The 20,992-nt window shown below is 41.1% G+C and overlaps 1 protein-coding gene across 3 annotated transcripts in view; it reads right to left on the bottom strand.

The window, feature by feature from the left end:
- LOC139468246 (LIM domain-binding protein 3-like) overlaps positions 1–20,094 on the bottom strand; it is a 30,894-nt gene extending 10,800 nt beyond the window's left edge. Inside the window, exon 1 of one of the 3 annotated variants that reach the window (XM_071250087.1) lies at positions 19,802–20,094. In XM_071250087.1, the coding sequence (XP_071106188.1) occupies positions 19,802–19,915 (114 nt within the window). In that variant the 5' untranslated portion in view covers positions 19,916–20,094. The remainder of the gene's footprint in view (positions 1–19,801) is intronic. The other 2 variants (XM_071250088.1, XM_071250089.1) reach the window with 2 other exon arrangements.
- Between the last annotated feature and the right edge of the window lie 898 nt (positions 20,095–20,992).

The raw sequence follows: 20,992 nt of genomic DNA, 5'->3' as shown, positions 1-20,992 counted from the left end.
GAACGAAGCCCTGCATATACCAATCAGGAAAGTCTTTTTGCATGCACAGGAATTCTTTAGATACAACCTGGAATAGTATTTGTTTTGGCAATAACAGTGACTTGACGGTGCATTTAGAATATGAAACACGTCAAGTGTTGAGAAAACTGCAAGGTAGTACAAGTTGTTTTGTAATCAGGTATTTATTGTGAATTCGGTTAAAGGAAACCCTACAGTACATATATACTGTTAAAGGCACGGCCTACCTATATACGGGGAGACCTCAGTGCCAGTGTTGGCGGGTTCGGTAGTTCTTTAATAACCTTGAGCTAAAATGATTCTACTGGAAGATCATTGCGTTTTTTCTCCCCAACACCACCACCTGGGCATGTGTTCTGAGTGTCTGTGAACATCAAGGGCGTATTCTCTGCATGAGTGCCAGCGTACTCAAATATTAATTTCTGGTGTCCTCCGCCGTGACATTGCTGAAATATTGCCAAAAGCGACATAAAACCACACTCACTCACGCACTCACTCACTCAAATATTAAAAAGATGAAACGGTCAAGTGAAACCAAAATTATGGGTTCTCTCTTGTTGGAATTAAAAGCGACAAAACCCTTTCTAAAACCCCCCAGACCTGAAACCCATTCCATAACCCCACTGGTAGTCCGTCGTACAGACCCTGATACAAATATGAATCAAATATACAGCCCATGCAAGTCTATAATGTTTGGCAAGTCTAGATTACTGCAGTTCAGGAAAATATCAGCATCTGAAAATGAGAGTCTCTGGGCTCCCTTTTATTATATTTTTATTAAGATAATTGGACAGCTGTTTTTTTCTGTACGATATGTTCATTTCAGAGACTAGATGTTAGTCTACCCCACTGGCAGAAAACCTTTTTTCAAACCAATCCTCTAAGACTGAAATTCACTTTCATCCACATAAGACATTCAGTTTTAGTTCCAGTACCGATGGCGTCAAACCATTTGACGATTCCTTGCACCTCTACTTGCCCGCATGGTGATGCTGAGTTAAGGATGGTGAAGTGTAAGTCATCCTACGACCACAGTCTGGTGCGGTTACGATGCGAGGACCAGCTTTCCTTTGGAATCCCGTTTTGTGTCTGAGAAAGCTACAGTACTGGACTATATATTATCTAACGATATTAAAAGTTATAACTATCACAGCCATTTTTCGTCATGTTTTATGAGAATGTGTGCGTGAATTGGGTCCAGTCACTGAGCTGGGTTGAAATCTACAACCTTTTAAAACCCATTAGTGTAGGTAGGGTGCTTACAGACCAAGGTTCCAGTGAACATCCGGGTTAGAATTTGTCTTCAGCTACCCATATATATAAACTGGGATTCGAACTAACGACCTTGCTAATAAGAGACGCAACTGCATAGCAAGTTGAGTGGTCTAAGAACCTCTAAGCCCACCGTGCTCCTCTTTTTGTTCCAAACAGTATACTCCATTTCTGTTATGCAGAACAAAGGTACAGGAAACAACATATGTTTATATCGAAGTCACCTCAGATCCAAAGTGTGCCCGCGTATTGTTATATTACTCCTTGTATCTCGAGATCCGATTACTCCAAAACTACTCTTTGTCAATATCATTATTACAGACGTTTATTTCAGAAATGGATTTGTTGAAAGGTTAACGCCTTGACAATATATATACACACATGTGTGTCTCGTCCGAAATAATATTTATAGATGCCTACACCCTTGCCATTACTCAGATTTAGGAGAAGGGTGATAAAATTCTACAAACAGCAAGGGATCTGATAAGACTCTTATCCCTGCCTCCATCACTGATGACTACAGTTGCTGGTGTCATAGCCCCAGTGTACATCATCAGTGACTGGTGATGTAGTGCATTTACATGGGGTTTTCACCCCTTACTATCAGTTGGTAGAACCTGTAGACTTTACTTCACCAAGTTCTTCATATGAAAGAGATCCACATGCTGTTCATCACAGATTTTACATGACAAACACGGTTAAGCTCATTTCGGAATTCGCTCTGCATAGTTGCTGATTATCAAGACGATAAGACTTGAGGACAACAACAATTTTAAAAAATTGGTCAACCACTTTCACATTAATATATCGAGTATCTTGAGAAATTAGAAAGTGTCCTCAATCGATAATGGTCCTCTTATACATTTAAAGTTGAAACTGCAATGAGAAGCTATGTTTTTTCACAGACAAAACCGTGAAAAAAGGGACAAAACCCTCTCCATAACCCCTCTGACAGGAAACCCTTTCCATAATCCAACTAAAAAGAATGCCTTTCCATAACCCCTCGGACAAGAAACCCTTTGCATAATACCAGTGTCAGGTAACCCTTTCCATAACCCCACTGACAAGAAACCGTTTCCATAACCCCTCTGACAGGAAACCCTTTCCATAATCCAACTCAAAAGAATACCTTTCCATAACTCCTCTGACAAGAAACCCTTTGCATAACCTCTCTGACAAGAAACCCTTTTCATAATACCAATGTCAGGTAACCCTTTTCATAACACCACTGACAAGAAACCCTTTCAATTACCCCACTGACAGGAAACCCTTTCCATAATCCCTCTGACAAGAAAGCCTTTCCATAATCCCACTGACAAGAAACCCTTTCCATAAACCCTCTGACAAGAAATCCTTTGCATAACCCCACCGACAGGAAACCCATTGCATAACCCCACTGACAGGAAATCATTTGCATAACCCCACTGACAGGAAACCCATTGCATAACCCCCTGACAGGTAACCCTTTCCTTAACCCTTCTGATGTTTTTTTAGTGACTGTTTTGTCTTCTGTAAACCTCTAACACATAAATGTGATTGAATTCTCCCTTTAGTGTCATCAACCGATCAATATCGAACGAAGCTTGATCAGGGTATTCCATTTGTTTGACCAAACGAAATTGAATATTCCCAGTAACCCCCATTCTCCCTTTAAGCATATTACATGTATATCCAATCCAAACAGATGCCATTTTACAGGTTTGCACTGGCCATGATTTATTCCGTACATGCATCCTCTTATGGTCCAGGAAGACAGGGGTGGGAGGGAAAACCTTGCCGCAGACCGAGGCAATCAACACGGCTCATCTTCACCAGCAGTGGGAACACTGCCAATGTTCTATCTTCAACGTTTATTCCATCCTACCGAATAGCTTATACCACCATCCACGGGATGACGGAACAAGTTGGATATTATTTCAACACACGCAACTTCTTTAAGGCGGCAAACTTATCGAAATATGTCTGATAATCACTTTTCTTTCAATTTGTTGGGATCCCAGTAGGCGTTTAAGTATTCTGTGTTATCTTCGTTCTCGGTTCGTACAGATAAAGCAGTTTTGAGCCTGTGAAATGGATAACTCTTGACTTCTTTAAACCTCTGATGCAAACTAAGTATTATAATAACTGCTGCAAAGTGGGTCTGAAACACCAGCTGAATGCGTTTGCGTAAAACAGGAAATCCTTAAAAACAACGAAACCAATATATTGGTACCAAGGACATTGAAAACAAATTGATTCTTAAACATTTAACAGGTTACACGGATGACCTAGATGTCTTTGGTGCCGCAAGGATCAGTGTTGCGGATCCGTTAAAATGGTTTCGAATTTAAGATTCATGTTGGTTTTGATGGTTATCTGTCTGTAAGTGGCGTTAAACCAAGCTTACACAATTACATTACAAAAACTGGAAACTCAGTTTCTGATTGGCATCAACGTGATCACATCTTCTACGGGAAATAATAGTATACATTGGTCGATTCGAGAAAATGCTTTCCTCGGTTTTGGCTCACCAATAGACTAACGCCTAGTCACTGAAAATATATAATTTTGAGAGAAACAAATAACTCCTTTTAAATTGAAAAGGAGTCCCATTGAGGTGGGAGATTCTGAGGTAAATCTAGACTTGCTTCATTCAGGGCTTTTGCATTACAGAAAGGACTGGGTGGAAAATAATATGTTTTAGCAGAGACCATATTATATGGTCTCTGGTTTCAGGGACTGTGAGACATACAAAATAATATGGCTCAAGGACTGGGAGACTAGCTCATTAAATTCAACAAACATTTTTTAAAGTCTAACGATGGACCCATCCATCTAAAACCTGGTGTTTTAACCTCGGTATATGCCAGCATAAATAGGGCATAGTAGGAGCATCGTATCCATAATGAACAAGGCACAGTAATGAATACTGAGCCTATTCCACAACATTAACACAGATAGCACAATTTAAAATACATGTAGATAAAACTTTTATGCAAACAAAAGAGTAACTCCTGAACACTTCCCAGTGACAGTGTTAATTAAAAGTACCCCTTAAACCTCTTCAAAGCCCGTCCGACCAGAGAATACCCACTGTTAGCACTCGAGATGTTTCGTCAAGCACGCGCTCGCACCATACATCAAAGAAAATCTGGAAACTTTTTCCAGCGGTCCTTCCAGTAATTGGTTAATTTAGGTCCGTACCAGATGATAGTTAAGAAGTAAACATGGACGTGATTAAGGGTGCCATCATGCCAGGCATATCTCGACGGAGATTACACCATAGCCGCGGTCGTCCCAGGTCAGCGTTGAAGACAAGAAGGCAACGATAACACAACAGTTGGAGTTTGTGTCCCTCAATTAGCCATTCAAGTACTTTCAGGTAGAAATGCATTCATTTCGAAGTATAACCACTTCACGTCAGCCTACCGATTTGTTTAAAAGAGCTAATGAGGTTTATAAAAAGTAAGAGTAACACATTTCACCTGGCGTTTACGTTTTATTAGGGGGAGGCATATTAGCACGATTTACTGCTTGGGAGTGTATTTTTAAAAGTCGTATTTAGAACAAATGGCAGAATAACAACCAGGGAACCGGTTCCAAACCGTTTGATGGTAACCGAATGGAACTGTTTACATAGTTCACCAGATCCGGATAATTTGTACAATACCATAGAAAGAGAGGGGTTAAAGAGAGGCCCTTGCTGAACTCATGTGTGATGAAATGCTGTAGTGGAGTCTTCACGTTACCTTTGGAGTGGGTGAGTGAGTTGGGTTTAACGTCGCTTTGAACTGTGTTTCAGTTTAATCAAGGCGTGTCAGTTTTTGTCAAGAAAAGGCCACAGTGATGCAGATTTTAGATGTTGACATTAGTGTAATCCACGAGTAAGGGTATGGGGCTGACAAACCAAGAAACATAATCAGGGTGAAACTTAGATTCAAACCCACTATCATAGGTTTCCGGTACCCCTAAGGGACGCAACCCTGCACACCAGATTGTGGCGTGGAGATTGTAAAGGGGAACCTACATATGACGTTAATCACTTGTTACACACACAGGATAATCCCATTGGACATTTTTTTGGTATTTGGGTAAACAGGACAACTTTCTTAGCTAGGAAATACATATCATCTTGTATGTTGTAACGTACTAGTATTCAAATTGTTGATATCTTTTTCCTAGAAAATTTCGTATAAAATGTGGAAAATGAGGTATCATAGAATCATTAAAATTTTGATTATAGCACATCATAACGTAGTCACTTAGACAAACTTACTCTTTCGTTTGTATCCCCAATATCTGCTACCAATATCTTATAGCTGTACTATATTTGATTTCAATCCTACATTGCGTTATTGATAGTCATTTCGTTGATCAAGCCAAACTTCTGTACTTGATGGATGCAAAGATATCACGATGTAGACCCATTACTATAGAGAAGCAAATGAGCAAATTCAGCGAAATCATAATAAGTAATAGTAAATTCATTCTATAAACATATACTGTTTTCCTTCATGACTGGGGCGGTCGGTAAGCCTAGTGGTTAAAGCGTTCGCTCGTCACGCCGAAGACCCGGGTTCGATTACCGACATGGGTACAATGTGTGAAGCCCATTTCTGGTGTCCCCCGCCGTGATATTGCTGGAATATTGCTAAAAGCGGCGTAACACCAAACTCACTCACTTACTCCTTCATGACTGTTTTATTTAAAACCAAACTTTTAAGATAAAACTATACTTAGGAACTACAGAATTAGACATGGCAGACTTTAACATAGTTTATGGAATACAACTAGGCCTATCATTATATATTTTACACCACAAAGCGCCAACACAAATGCATTGATGATCCCCCATATAACCACAGCGCTAGGAAGCCTTGTTCCACCTGCTCAGAAACTGCCGAGGCAGCAGCATCGCTATAACCTTGGAACCAATGCCGCTACTGCTGCAGGCGGCGGTGAAAGTCCCGGAGTGTATAGCTGCAGCCAGTACATTGGAGGTCGGTCTCACCTTACTGTTGGCATCTTACCAAATCCCACATCTTGTCTACCTTTGTGGAGGCAAGAAGGTGGTATATCGGCATGCGAGGTGTTTTAATAAAATGCATATATTTTAGGTCAAATACGTATTTGTTGGCATTTTGATTCGCAGGACTTTGTGGCTCATTCCGATTCCTTGCAGAAGAGTTATGTAAGGAATAGAATATATTGATTCATATACATAAATATTCATACGCAGGGTAAAACTTTGAACGTTATGGACCACGTCGAACAATCAACTTAACATTGTGAGATGGTTCGTGATTCTTTAAGCGACGCTGATTTTAAACTTTTAACACTTGGAACTTGCAGTGGAAGGTAAAAGGAATTTAAGGCGCTGTCAGCCAATGCTTTAACCCCCAAACCACGTACAACATACAAACATCAATATAATGACACATTGAACATTAATCATACCTTACTCGTCCTTCTCACTGTCCGTTTTTGGGTTTCGGTAATGGTCCGCGTTGTACGGAGAGTTCGTTTTTCAACAATCATCTTGGCAAAGGTTCCGCCTCGACTGATCCCTCTAGCCCTACTGCAGTGCACAAGGCTAGACCGTAATTATAACATGAAAATTCTGTAACAAATATAACTCATTTATCGAGTACCTAGATTCGAATCTGATGAAGAGCAGTGATAATAGTATTGACGGAGGAAAGGAATCTCAGGACCCGTCTTAGGCTAATAAAATGCTTAAATCGCAACTGCGTGTATCTTAATTCCATCAAATTTGGGCGATATGGGGGAGCGGGTTTACTGGAGAACAGAAATACTTTCGCCTCTCCTCTGACAGCTGGAGTAAAAGGAGGGTCTATGTGCCACTTGTAATTGGTATTCGCTTGGACGGCCAAGACGGCACGGCTACGTGAGTAAACCAGGTTGTTACATGATGGTGATGTCTACCAGATTGGTGTTCTTTTGACTTCAATGGCGGATGTTGGTAAATATATACATGAAGTAGAAACACTCATTATGTAATGGGTTTAAAGCACATGGTAATTAATTTTTAATTTGATTTATCTTCTTTTAAACTGGATCATGTGTAGTTAAATTTAATGTGACGTTTCACTAGGTAGTTATGTTTATGATCTGCGGGGGAATTTATTAATGTGCTCCTTTAAACATTTACCACTGCATCATCCAGTATGTGATTGCATCGATCATCCGACTCATGGATTTTTAAACTAGGTATCGCTTATGAATTACTTGAAGAACTGCCATGTCAGTTTAAGTATACATGTGTTGAAAACAAAAGACGAAGAGGCTATTTCTATGCATGTTTTGTTTAATTACCATTTCATTCATTTAAGAACATGTTGCATGTTTTCCTTGATTGTACTTTATGTGAATCTTGGTTTTTTTTTCAAAACTTAACATGGTTCAGTGTTTCTTCATCTTGTTTTGGTTAGTTTGGATTTTTTTTTGTAGTTTGTTTGTTTGTTTTTTTCTGTTTAAAGGGTGTAGAACGGATCTATTAATCTGTGCTACATACCCTGGACAAATATACCCATTACAGCCAACTCAAGTCTATTATATGGCAAGTGTAAATCAGAAAAAGAAAAAAGTCTCTTGGCCCATTTTTATTATATTTTATTAAGATACTTTGGCAACTGTCTTTTTATTAATAAAATAAGTTCATTTCAGAGACTAGATGTTAGTCTATAGGTCTATAAATATGGTCTTGTTAATAAATTTCTGTTTTAGAAAATACGGAATATTCTAATAATATTTCAAGACTGACGTATAACAGGTTCACCTTTTAAAGCTAAACCTGAAATCTGAAACCGAATGTTACATGGCAGGTGCATGGATCCCTGGAGTCATAAACTGTGGTGCTGTTCCCCTAACGTACATGATCTAGCGCATCCTTGTATGAAGCAAGTTGTTACGAAAATACCACCGACCTTTCTCTCACCACACTGTGATGTAAAGCCAGGCAGAGAGGCATCAGGCACCTTGTACATATTAGGCTGACCAGTCATTCTCTTGTACAGCACTGGTGTCTCCCATACATCATGCGGCCAGTATATATTTACTGGAGGCAGCATATTGGCAATAGGCATGCTACTGGCATATGGCTAAGTCGTATGATACTTTGTCCTGGAGATCTTGACCTGTTGTCCGACTAGTAATGTCTTGTTAAGGACCAGTAAAATAGTGAGGCTAGTAATGAGTTCCTGGTGGCTGGTAAAATAGTCAGGCTTGTCATGACATGATGTCCTACAGGCAGACGAGTAATGCATTGCTGGATGTCTAGTCTTGTTTTCTGACTAGTAATGCTTTGCTGAATATCTAGTGTTATTGTCGGACTAATAATGTCTTGCTGAATATCTAGTCTAGTTTTCGGAAGAGTAATGCCTTTTTTGAATATCTAGTGGTAATGTCGGACTAATAATGCCTGCTGAATATATAGTCTTGTTTTCGGACTAGTAATGTTTTGCTGAATATTTAGTGTTATTGTCGGAATAGTAATGCCTTTCTGAATATCTAGTGTTATTGTCGGAATTGTTATGCTTTGCTGAATATCTAGTGTTATTGTCGGACTAATAATGCCTGCTTAATATCTAGTCTTGTTTTCGGACTAGTAATGCTTTGCTGAATATCTAGTGTTATTGTCGGACTAATAATGTCTTGCTGAATATCTAGTCTAGTTTTCGGAAGAGTAATGCCTTTTTTGAATATCTAGTGGTAATGTCGGACTAATAATGCCTGCTGAATATATAGTCTTGTTTTCGGACTCGTAATGTTTTGCTGAATATTTAGTGTTATTGTCGGAATAGTAATGCCTTTCTGAATATCTAGTGTTATTGTCGGAATTGTTATGCTTTGCTGAATATCTAGTGTTATTGTCGGACTAATAATGCCTGCTTAATATCTAGTCTTGTTTTCGGACTAGTAATGCTTTGCTGAATATCTAGTGTTATTGTCGGAATAGTAATGCCTGCTGAATATCTAGTCTTGTTTTCGGACTAGTAATGCTATGCTGAATATCTAGTGTTATTGTCGGAATGGTAATGCTATGCTGAATATCTAGTGTTATTGTCGGAATAGTAAAGCCTTTCAGGATATCTAATGTTATTGTCGGAATAGTAATGCCTTTCTGAATATCTAGTGTTATTGTCGGAATAGTAATGCTTTGCTGAATATCTAGTCTAGTTTTCGGACGAGTAATGCCTTCCTGAATTTCTAGTGGTAATGTCGGACCCGTAATGCCATGATGAATATCTAGTATTTTTGTTGACCAGTAATGCCTATTTATGTTGGGGGTCGGTAAATACAATTAGTACTTACATGATATCAACTGGCACCGCGGGGAATGAAACGTTATTCAGCAATCGTAACAATTAGACTACTGTCCAGAATTATCTGTAACACAACTCCTAAAACTCAACGATAAAGAAAAGATTTTGTACTCTGGAAGAAAATGGAGTCGATGGTTTTGTCATCAGTATGACAGTAAGACGTCTGTGTACATTTGTCTTTCCTTTACACAGAGACCCCAGTGGGGTCCTCAGAGACCTGTTTGTTTGTGTGTTATCATACCCCGATGGGATGTTGCTCATGATATCAATCACTGGTTCAGACCCGAGTATTACAGACTGCCGTGGTATATCAAGAAATAATTAATCCTAAATGAGTACAGTATGTTACACAACTTTCACATGTACATGTTGAACTTCATACAGGCGCCGGGGTAGCCTAGTGGTTAAAGCGTTCGCTCGTTACCCCGAATGTCAGGGTTCGATTCCACACATGGGTACAATGTGTGAAGCCCATTTATGGTGTCCCCCGCCGTCATATTGCTGGAATATTGCTAAATGTGGCGTAAAACCATACTCACTCACTCACTCATATACAGGCATACACATATCACTTAGATACAAACCGCTTCAACCGCTTCAAACTTACAGGATATATATATATATATAACACTTGCCAATACCATGATGAAGTTGAGTTATGATCTCCTATACCCGACTGTGTAAAGCTGTGTTGACTCACCGATGCTTCTTTCGGATCAACACATCAATGTTTATAAACATATCGTACATATTTGCTTTCTAACCGTATTTCCATTAACACTGGGTTAGGGGGCAATATTGGTATACAACTCATAGCAGCGCAGTCTGGGAGCCAGGTGTCGACTGGTTAACGGGGGTGCTAACACGCGGGTGTTTGGGAATGGTGCCGCCTGGTCTAAGAGTTGTTAACACACTGGTGTCTTGGAATGGTGCCGCCTGGTCTAGGGGAGTTAATTGTGTCAGAACACAGGTGTCTTGGAAAGGTGACGCCTGGTCTAAGAGTTGTTAACACACTGGTGTCTTGGAATGGTGCCGCCTGGTCTAGGGGTGTTAACTGTGTCAGAACACAGGTGTCTTGGAATGGTGACGCCTGGTCTAGGGGTGTTAACTGTGTCAGAACACAGGTGTCTTGGAATGGTGACGCCTGGTCTAGGTGTGTTAACTGTGTCAGTACACTGGTGTCTTGGAATGGTGACGCCAGGTCTTGACGTTGTTAACTGTGTCAGTACACTGGTGTCTTGGAATGGTGACGCCAGGTCTTGACGTTGTTAACTGTGTCACTACACTGGTGTCTTGGAATGGTGACGCCAGGTCTAGACGTTGTTAACTGTGTCAGAACACTGGTGTCTTGGAATGGTGACGCCAGGTCTTGACGTTGTTAACTGTGTCAGAACACTGGTGTTTTGGAATGGTGACGCCAGGTCTTGGCGTTGTTAACTGTGTCAGAACACAGGTGTCTTTGAATGGTGACGCCAGGTCTTGACGTTGTTAACTGAGTCAGAACACAGGTGTCTTTCAATGGTGACGCCTGGTGATTGGTGACGCCTGGTCTTGATGGTGTTTACTGAGTCAGAACACAGGTGTCTTGGAAAGGTGACGCCTGGTGAATTGTGACGCCAGGTCTAGGGGTGTTAACTGAGTCAGAACACAGGTGTCTTTGAATGGTGACGCCAGGTCTAGACGTTGTTAACTGTGTCAGAACACTGGTGTTTTGGAATGTTGACGCCAGGTCTAGACATTGTTAACTGTGTGAGAACACTGGAGTCTTGGAATGGTGACGCCTTGTCTAGACATTGTTAACTGTGTGAGAACACAGGAGTCTTGGAATGGTGACGCCTGGTCTAGACGTTGTTAACTATGTCAGAACACAGGTGTCTTGGAATGGTGACGCCAGGTCTAGACGGTGTTAACTGTGTCAGAACACTGGTGTCTTGGAATGGTGACGCCTTGTCTAGACATTGTTAACTGTGTCAGAACACAGGAGTCTTGGAATGGTGACGCCTGGTCTGGACACTGTTAACTGTGTCAGAACACAGGTGTCTTGGAATGGTGACGCCAGGTCTAGACGTTGTTAACTGCGTCAGAACACAGGTGTCTTGGAATGGTGACGCCAGGTCTTGACGTTGTTAACTGTGTCAGAACAATGGTGTCTTTGAATGGTGACGCCAGGTCTAGACGTTGTTAACTGTGTCAGAACACAGGTGTCTTTGAATGGTGACGCAAGGTCCAGACGTTGTTAACTGTGTCAGAACACAGGTGTCTTTGAATGGTGACGCCAGGTCTAGACGTTGTTAACTGTGTCAGAACACAGGTGTCTTTGAATGGTGACACAAGGTCTAGACGTTATTAACTGTGTCAGAACACTGGTGTTTTGGAATTGTGACGCCAGGTTTAGACGTTGTTTACTGTGTCAGAACACAGGTATCTTGGAATGGTGACGCCAGGTCTAGACGTTGTTAACTGTGTCAGAACACTGGTGTTTTGGAATTGTGACGCCAGGTTTAGACGTTGTTTACTGTGTCAGAACACAGGTATCTTGGAATGGTGACGCCAGGTCTAGACGTTGTTAACTGTGTCAGAACACTGGTGTTTTGGAATGGTGACGCCAGGTTTAGACGTTGTTTACTGTGTCAGAACACAGGTGTCTTGGAATGGTAACGCCAGGTCTAGACTTTTTTTCACCGTGTCAGAACAATGGTGTTTTGGAAGGGTGACACCTGGTGAATGGTGACGCCTTGACTAGACGTTTTAACTGTGTCAGAACACAGACGTTTTGGAATGGTGACGCCTGGTGAATGGTGATGCCTGGTCTAGATGGTGTTAACACACAAGTGTTTGGGGCAGGAACGAGGCTACAAATCACACATCTATGAACAGCATTTGAGTACGGCGTGTCATCTTAACCATGGGAGAAAAGTCCGAAGTGTTTCAGGTGTAAGACTTTTACCACTTTGGCGAAACCCCCAAGCAAAGATATGGTGCTGACAAACCTAGAAACATAATCAGGGCGAACCGGGATTCGACCTCACAGTCATAGGTTTCTAGTACACCTAAGTGACGCACATAGCACATGACAGTGCTTTAGACGATTGGTCTGGGTCCTGCGACACCAAATCAGAATTTCTCGTTCGACCAGCAGTTTTCGTAGAGCCCTCAGTGGAGATTGAATCATCTAGCAGCTGTGATTGGATAATTTTGTGTAAGAGTTTTATGTTGTGTAAATGTATTTCTATACAGTAATTAAAACTGGCCATGTTTTTTTCTATATTTAGTGCTTTCGTTTTTAAACATGATAACCTTGCTGAACATGATAACTTTTGAAGCAAGTGACACTGCTGCGGAACTAGGGGTGGTGTGTTTAGATTCCGATACTTATTTCTGCTAAAAAGGCCAGACTGTGCACATATGTACATCTGTTGAATGCTGAGTTTTTTCACAAAAAATATAACATTACTATAGAAGTCAATGGGAAAACATTTGGTTGTCCATAACCTCCACCCATGCCCCCATGATGAAATAACAGTGTGAATTTCATCCAGAGTATCAGTATCAGTGTACAAGTCTCTCTCTACCTCCACGCCGAGGCAAAAAGAATATGTGTGTTTCCAATTTCAGCCCATCCAAAAATAAGGTAGGTAGGTCTTTGTTGTGTTGTTGTTTCTAACGCCTCTTTTATTTTTATTAAATCAGTGAGTCCAGTCAGCAATATATCAAGGCAAACACACACACACACACGCGCGTGCGCGCGCTTACACACACACACACACACACACACACACACACACGCACGCACGCACGCACGCACGCACGCACGCACGCAAACACACATACACACACATACGCAAACACACACACACACACATACATACATACATCATATTGGGGGGAAAGGGGAAAGCAGGGTTTAAACCACTTTCTCCAACTCCTCTGTAATCATAAGCTAAATCTGAACACTATCAGGGATTTACATACACGAGTAGAATGGACGAGGCGCCGCGTCTGACAGCGCCATAGTGTGTGTAAACAAATCATATTACCCCCCGTTGCTTCCATGGAACATGTGACATACTTGGATATGCCAGTCGAAATACTCATCTCATGCTTCACATATCAGCTGGGCTTCAATTTTTTAAATATAATCTCTTCAATGAGAATATGCGGAAGGAAGCTATTGAAAGTGTGTCAGTTTAAATTTCGAAAGAGTTGTTAACAAAACGGTTCAAACGTGATAAAATACAGATTTCAGTCGTTGGTCAACACGGAAATTGCTTGTTTACAGCGTGTCGGAATGGCTTCTTGGATATATGGCTATAATTATCCACATTTGAAGCTGAGAAGCAAGATTCATTTCACAAATACATGTACATAGAAGAGAAGGACAAATGTGAAACGTTTTCTGTTCACATGCAGAACTTGAGACGTGACATGTGTACATTATATACATAAAACTGGTACACATTTGATGTCCGAGAAGGAAGTGTTTGAAAAAAACATATTAGCAACACAGAAAGACTATTTTCTTACAGTTTGACGATCGTTCACAGTTTTAAAAAGTTTACAAAGTGCAACATTGTCTTGTTTACACGCGTTGTTTACATAACGAAATCATGCCTGGGCATCTATAGAAACGAGTTGGTCCGAGATTGGCATCAAGGACACAAGATGGGTTGTGGTGGAACCAACATGTGACTTATAACCATGGCAACGTGGTGCCAGTAGGACAAATGTTCACCCATGACAAGAACAGTTTGTCTGAGGATCCATCCCGACCTTCACCTCACTTGCATCCGCCTGCTGTTACCATGCCAACACTTGCACCCTGCCAAGGTTACTGGAATTCCTCCCCATTGCCATCAGGAAAAGGAGGAGGTTATAAATAAAGCCTACATACAAACAACACGGAACATGGCTCAGCTGATCAATCAGAGGGTCCACTTCCCCAAGTGTAAATCTTCGTCGAAGTGAAAAACGCATAATCTGGGGTGAAGGGGTGGGGGTGGGGGTGGGGGTGAGTGTGTGTGTGGTGGTGGTGGTTGTGGGCGAAGGGGGGGAGGGGGGGGGGCAGGGGGGGTGGTTGTGGATGGGTAAGGTTCGCACAAATTTAATGATTGCAAGTTGATTCAAGTCGTTCGGACACCACTTTGTCTGTTAACATTTTATTATCTATAGGAAACAACAGTAAAGGTTTAACCTCATTACACAAAGGGTAAGTCTTAATTTCAATCATAGAACGGACCCTCTAGTCTGTCTCACAGTCATCGAACCCTATTATTTTCCTTTTCGCCCAGCCCCCACTGTAATGCTTTGCCCTACATGAAGCAAGTCTAGATTTTCCACATGTTCTCCCACCTCTCTCGGGCTCCTTTTCAATTTTAATGAAGCTGCTTGTTTCTATCCAAACTACATATTTTCAGAGACTAAGCGTTCGTCTACGCCTGGTCAAGCGAGTGGATGCTCACTGTTTACTGATGGAGCTGAAGTGTTATCATGTCACTGGCCACACGCCAGTATCTTCACTTCGTCAAACTTTCACAGTAGTAAACACCGACGCGGGTTAGTTTATACACACATCGCGACCTGTCTCTCAATTAACAGAAGCTCCGACACAAGGGATCCTCTGTTGATGTTACCGACCTAAGCAACAAGTGTGTTTCTGCTTGGGTTGCAGGAGTCATTGACGTTTTTCCTGTTTCACCTAAATTCTATATCATGTCGTAACATTGTTTACGGAGTGGTGAGGTAGCCCAGTAGGTAACGTGTTCACTCGTCACGCCGAGGGTCCGAGTTCTTTTCCCAATGGCCACAATGTGCAAAACCCCAATCTCGCTTTGTTTAGCGATAGTGAGAACTAAGATCTGATTTTAATGAGATTGTGCGAACCCCGTCATATTGCTGGAATATAGTAAAAGCTGCGTAGGTCCATACTCACTAACTTTGTTAACCCCACTTCGTTCACACGTTCCTTACACTGACTTTGTCGTATTATTATTCTTATGCTTGCATAGTGTATCAGTAAATTATACATTTAATATTTGTGATTTGTGTATTTATAACATCGTGTGATGTTTCTTTTGCCATCATGACATGCACGCGGGCAGTTGGAAGTAAGATGTTCCATTGTCAAATAGATCCTGCACCATGACTGTGGAATATCTGTATTTAATATAAATTAAATTTAATTGATATCTGGATTTTAATTCAAAATAAATGAAATATAATATTCTCACAAGTAACTCATTTGTTTGGGATTATATTGGAAAATAACAAAAGCATCAATTTCGTTGAGTGAGTGAGTGGTTTAACTCCGCTTTTAGCAATATTCCAGCACTATCATCTTGGGGTACACCAGTAATGGGCTCTCCACTTAGTACCCATGTGGGGAATCGGTACGGGCCTTCGGCGTGACGAGCAAAAGCTTTAAACACTAGGCTACCCCACTAAAGTAATTGCGATGACTTAAAATACAACCAGCAATAGAACTTAGACAGTTTTAATGGCTTTAGATTCAAGCACCTCATTCATAAGCTCAGGCTTTATAAACAACAGTTGAAAAAACGACCGGCTCTTCGCGACATTTCTGCGGACTTACATACAAGAAATCTTAAAGGAGAACTTGGATCGGGGTAGTGTGTGTTGGGGTACGGGGGGGGGGAGTCTTCCCAAGCAAATTACGTTAAACAGGCAACAATCTGCGGAGCATACATCCTAGACTAACACTAAGTCAATGAATACTTGTCTTTAAAATAATAAAAATATTTTTTCGAAAGAAAAACACATACCTTAATAACATAAATTCCACGATGCAGGACTGCATACATCCCTTAAATCCCTAAGACCACTGTAATGTGGTTGCTGAGAACAGTAACATAATCTGTCTACTTAAAACATAACGGTATAGGTAATCATTTGACACACATCTAAACACAATCTGGATACCCCAGGCTACTGATGCTAGACTTATTGCAGTCAATGGTGTGTTGAAGTAACAAACTTCAATTTAGCACATCCACACACCCCACACCCTATTTTCCAGACCCCACCCCCTAGCGTGACCCCCATCACTGCTTTTCCCTGCTCACCGCAAGAGGGCACCACTCTGCAGTAGGTGAATCTAGTATTTCCACCGTGCATCCGCTCCTCGCACCAATTACCCAGCGTCTTAATGGTTGGCACATTGAAATAAATGACACAATGTGCTATTTGTTTACCTTTACCATCCAGGCATGATATGCTGAGCGAGCAAGGATGGGGGATATCTCCATATATCCCGTTAGAATACCATGCTAACAGCAATATCTCTACCGGCTCATTCTTATTGCATACGTCTCTCGATGACGCAACACAGTGGCATACGGAATGAGGCAGCACTATATGGCCATCGCATGCCTTGGCAGGCTTATCTAATGCTACAATGTTACAAGTATAATTCGCCATCTCAGTATCAAGAACACGTGTTTCTTAATAGATTCCAAAAATATCCACAGGTAAGAGGCAGAGTTACCGTATACTTAATAAATAGCGATACCTGGTGCGCTGACACTCGCGATAAATGTACCAGAACCTTTTCCGAAACGTCGCATTGAAAGAATAAAGAAGTTTAATCCAATTCGTCATTGATACTTCTGTTTCTAAATTGTATTTTAAAATATCTAAAAACGTTATAAAGACATGAAAATTGTTTCGAAAGTGCAAAGATCACTTCGCGCTTTGATAATGGAAACGTCACATTGCATCTGAAACGTCATTTCCATAACGTATAGCAATATGGCGCCAATGTGACACGGGACTACAACTACACCTTCTACGGTAGCAGTGCCCTTGCTAGAGAGTTCTCTCTGTCCTTTTGTGTATCGCAAATTTCACATACGAACAAATGGTCTTAAACAGAGAACTACAGAGAAACCTGGTTAACTCGAACTCCCTTATCTCGATATACTTTTTGTCGCCGTATCTGCATTGTGATCTAATATCGGTACGCCTACACCGAAACCTGGTTAACACGAACTCTGTTATGTTATCTCGACATATACTTTAAGACGCCCTTAATCTGGTATCGGTACGCCTCCAGTGAAATCTGGTTAACAGGAACTCTGTTATCACGATACATCGTGTTTTGCATTGTCGACATTGTGGTCTAATATAAGTGCATCAACAGCGAAACTGGGTCACAAAGATTCTGTTATCTCGACATATCATAAGAGACGCATATGGCCTAATGGTACTACTCGACATATAGACAAAGACGCCTTCTCGACAGTGTTGTCTAATATTGGTACCCTACATTGTAACCAATTTGATACAATTACATTATCTCGAGATATCGTTGATATACCATGATTACGTACGGTCCGGGTAGAATAATTATCGGCACCATGGTCTAACATCGGCACTCCGCTTGTCTCGAACTACGGGTAAGACGACATACATCCGGTGGTACTCGGGACTTCAGATACAACAGCCAGTAGTGTACACCTCCATTAATTCACCATTATCCATTATCATCAGTAACGTCATGTACAAGTGTCGCAACAAACACTAAATAAAATATATTGAGTTAATTTACGTGGAGTACGATATATGTGTTTGACCTTAAAGCCTGCCTTTGGAAATAACAAGAACTCATGAAATGAATATAAAAAATATGTTTGTTGTATTATTATATATTTCATTTGAAAATATAATTCATATCAACTGAAGCATATATAACCCCATCGCAATCATAACTAACTTGGCTCAAAGAAGACAATATATAGGGGACACCTCTTCCTGCACGTCTTATGTATCCACCAGGGGAATATAAAAGCATAGACGCCATCACAAAAGATAAAGATATCAAAAAGTGCAAATATTGATGTTTCAAAAAGAAAATCTTGTTTTGAAATTTTTGATTCCGAGCTATATCGGGGGAGTAAACCCATCCGTATGTTTTCGCGGACTGACCTTTAGATTTGACCTGACCTGGCCTAGTTTTGCAAATGTCACCACATACGGTTTGCACATGTGACCTACAGGTATATCTCAAATATACTAAATCTGTAATTTCTTTAGAACAATCCTTCTCAACTGTTATAAATACTGTTTTAATGAGTTTTACTTGTAAATAACTACCCAATAAACCGAGTGTTACATACGGTTTATAAAAATAAATTAAAAAATAAAACTTGTTCTAAAAATATTTATTTGTAAATATGAAACTACGCTGCGATTCATCTTAAAATAATACAATATATGTAAAACCGTGCAACATACATAATGGTTATAATTGAATCATATCAATTTTAATTTAAAAAATAATTTTCAATGTTTACAATCTATTTAAAAAAAATATTTACTTAAACTTTATTTAACTTGACATTTCCCTTCAGAAGAAAAAAATCGTGATTAATGCTCCTGACGCGAGTAGAGTGCCCGGATAGACTCGGTGGCAGAAAGGTGTGAGATGGCATTTATGAGTGAAAATAAATCCCCGTCTCCCCGTCAGACAGTAATCAGATGAAAGAGTAACTGAGGGTACTACCCATCGTTCACCAGAACCCCATAAGGCTGTGATTACCCCACTCTGTAAGACAAGAAAAGCTGCCATATCCCAAGATCGTACATAGATACCGATCTACCTACTGTCAATATCTGAAAGGTCGTCCAATGTCTTAGTGGGTCATCTGCTACAAAGCGGCAGCTTGGTCCTACCTTCCAATTTGCCAGACTTACAGATGGCAGCAAATAATTGCCCCACAGTGTTTCGAATATTCTACAACTCGTGGCGCTAGGCTGTCAGATGTACCCATAAAGCTGCGATTGAACAGGTGTTATGTTACTGCCACATTCAGAAAGCGCTACCTGTTTAAATATATCTTTCCAATTTTTTTTCATAAACATATATGATATCAAGTTGATCAGCTGACCATACTCCTGTCCGGTTAAAAAATGAAGGTCAAAGCATGACGGATGACCTTCCATCACAGGTGAGCACTTACCTGCAACCGGAACGCGGAACTCGGGAAAATTGGAAATGAGGCTGAGAGTTTTCTACTAATCCGGGAACAACACACGTATGTTGACGGGTTTTTCCGTCGCTCATTAAGCTTTGCACACCGAGACGTCTGCTACTATAAAAGGTAAGGGGTTTGTATTCTGTACACGTTCACCTCACTTGCGCACACGGGTAGCAGACGAATGGATGCACTTACCCTTTGCACGATCAGGGCTTGATTCAGGTCCTTCCCACCCTGAAGCCGAAAGCCCCACGGAGTGTTGAAGGAATCTCTGAAGAGTCGAACCTGGAATTTGCTAAAGCCCGTCATTTTGTCTTTCCACTACGCCATCATTGAGGTGAATCGGTCGGCTGCAGGCGACAACTCGCGCCACAACGGTGATTGGTACCTAGCGATAGTCTCAGGCCGAAATCAGCCGAGATACCTCCGCCACTTTTCAGAGCGAGGCACAGACACTCGGAGAAATGGAATCTCGCGAATGCCACTCTCCTCTGATGAAGAAAGCTGGGAGCTCGCGAAGATGTTCCTGAGCCAAATATACTTCACTAGTGACGCGGAGGGAGAAGGATCGGATGTCTTACCATCGCCCAACTACCGCGCTGCGCTCGGTTCGGCATTGCCCAATTTAGAAAGTGTGCCCACGTGGTAGTGAAGGGAACATGAGCGCTGCAACACTCAGCACGCAGCATGCGGGCCACTACATGTGCAGTTTGGCGATAGTCAGATAGGATCTGTTTATGTCATTTACTTTTTACTATTTCGAAATTTGCGGCAACAACGGCTAAGCCTGAAGAGCAGAATTTGAAACCTGAGCTTTGTAAGATCTTGTAACATCTGCCCCAGGCAGATAAACAGTGTTTAACAGGTTACAAGTGGAGTGGAGATAGGTAATGTTATACCTATACCCCCCGTGTCCCCCTCCACTCCCGCCACCACCACCACCCACACATGTGTCTTTGACAGAGATGCTGAGAACGATGAACCGCGTGTATCTTCAAACGGTCGATGTAAAAGATGCATAACAAGGAATTTTCAATTAAAATAGCAAATACTACAAGGTGACCGTATTGTTGCCATGTCCGCGTTTTCTTGTTGCTGTTGCAAATGACCATGGCTAACTTCAGCAGGCTAATTCCTGCATCTAGGAATTTTGCTAGAATCAGTGTAGTTACACATATATTGTTGTATAGCGGTGGACACACGATTTCTGGCACGGGCTCGTCTTGAGAGTTTTTTTGTATCTTCATCTTCAGAACTTCAAGATCAACAATACAAAAAGAATGTTAGCACGTAGAACCAGTTAAGCCTGGAAGATGGCTGGTATTCTTCGTGTCTGGAGCTTCTTTAAGTTCAAAAGTGAGAGAGTGAATGTTGTTTAACGTCGGC

The sequence above is a fragment of the Haliotis cracherodii genome, unplaced genomic scaffold (genome assembly GCF_022045235.1).
Source record: "Haliotis cracherodii isolate W230 unplaced genomic scaffold, xgHalCrac1.p SCAF_2, whole genome shotgun sequence".
NCBI classification, from domain to species: domain Eukaryota; kingdom Metazoa; phylum Mollusca; class Gastropoda; order Lepetellida; family Haliotidae; genus Haliotis; species Haliotis cracherodii.
This window is presented reverse-complemented; position numbering and strand designations above follow the sequence as displayed.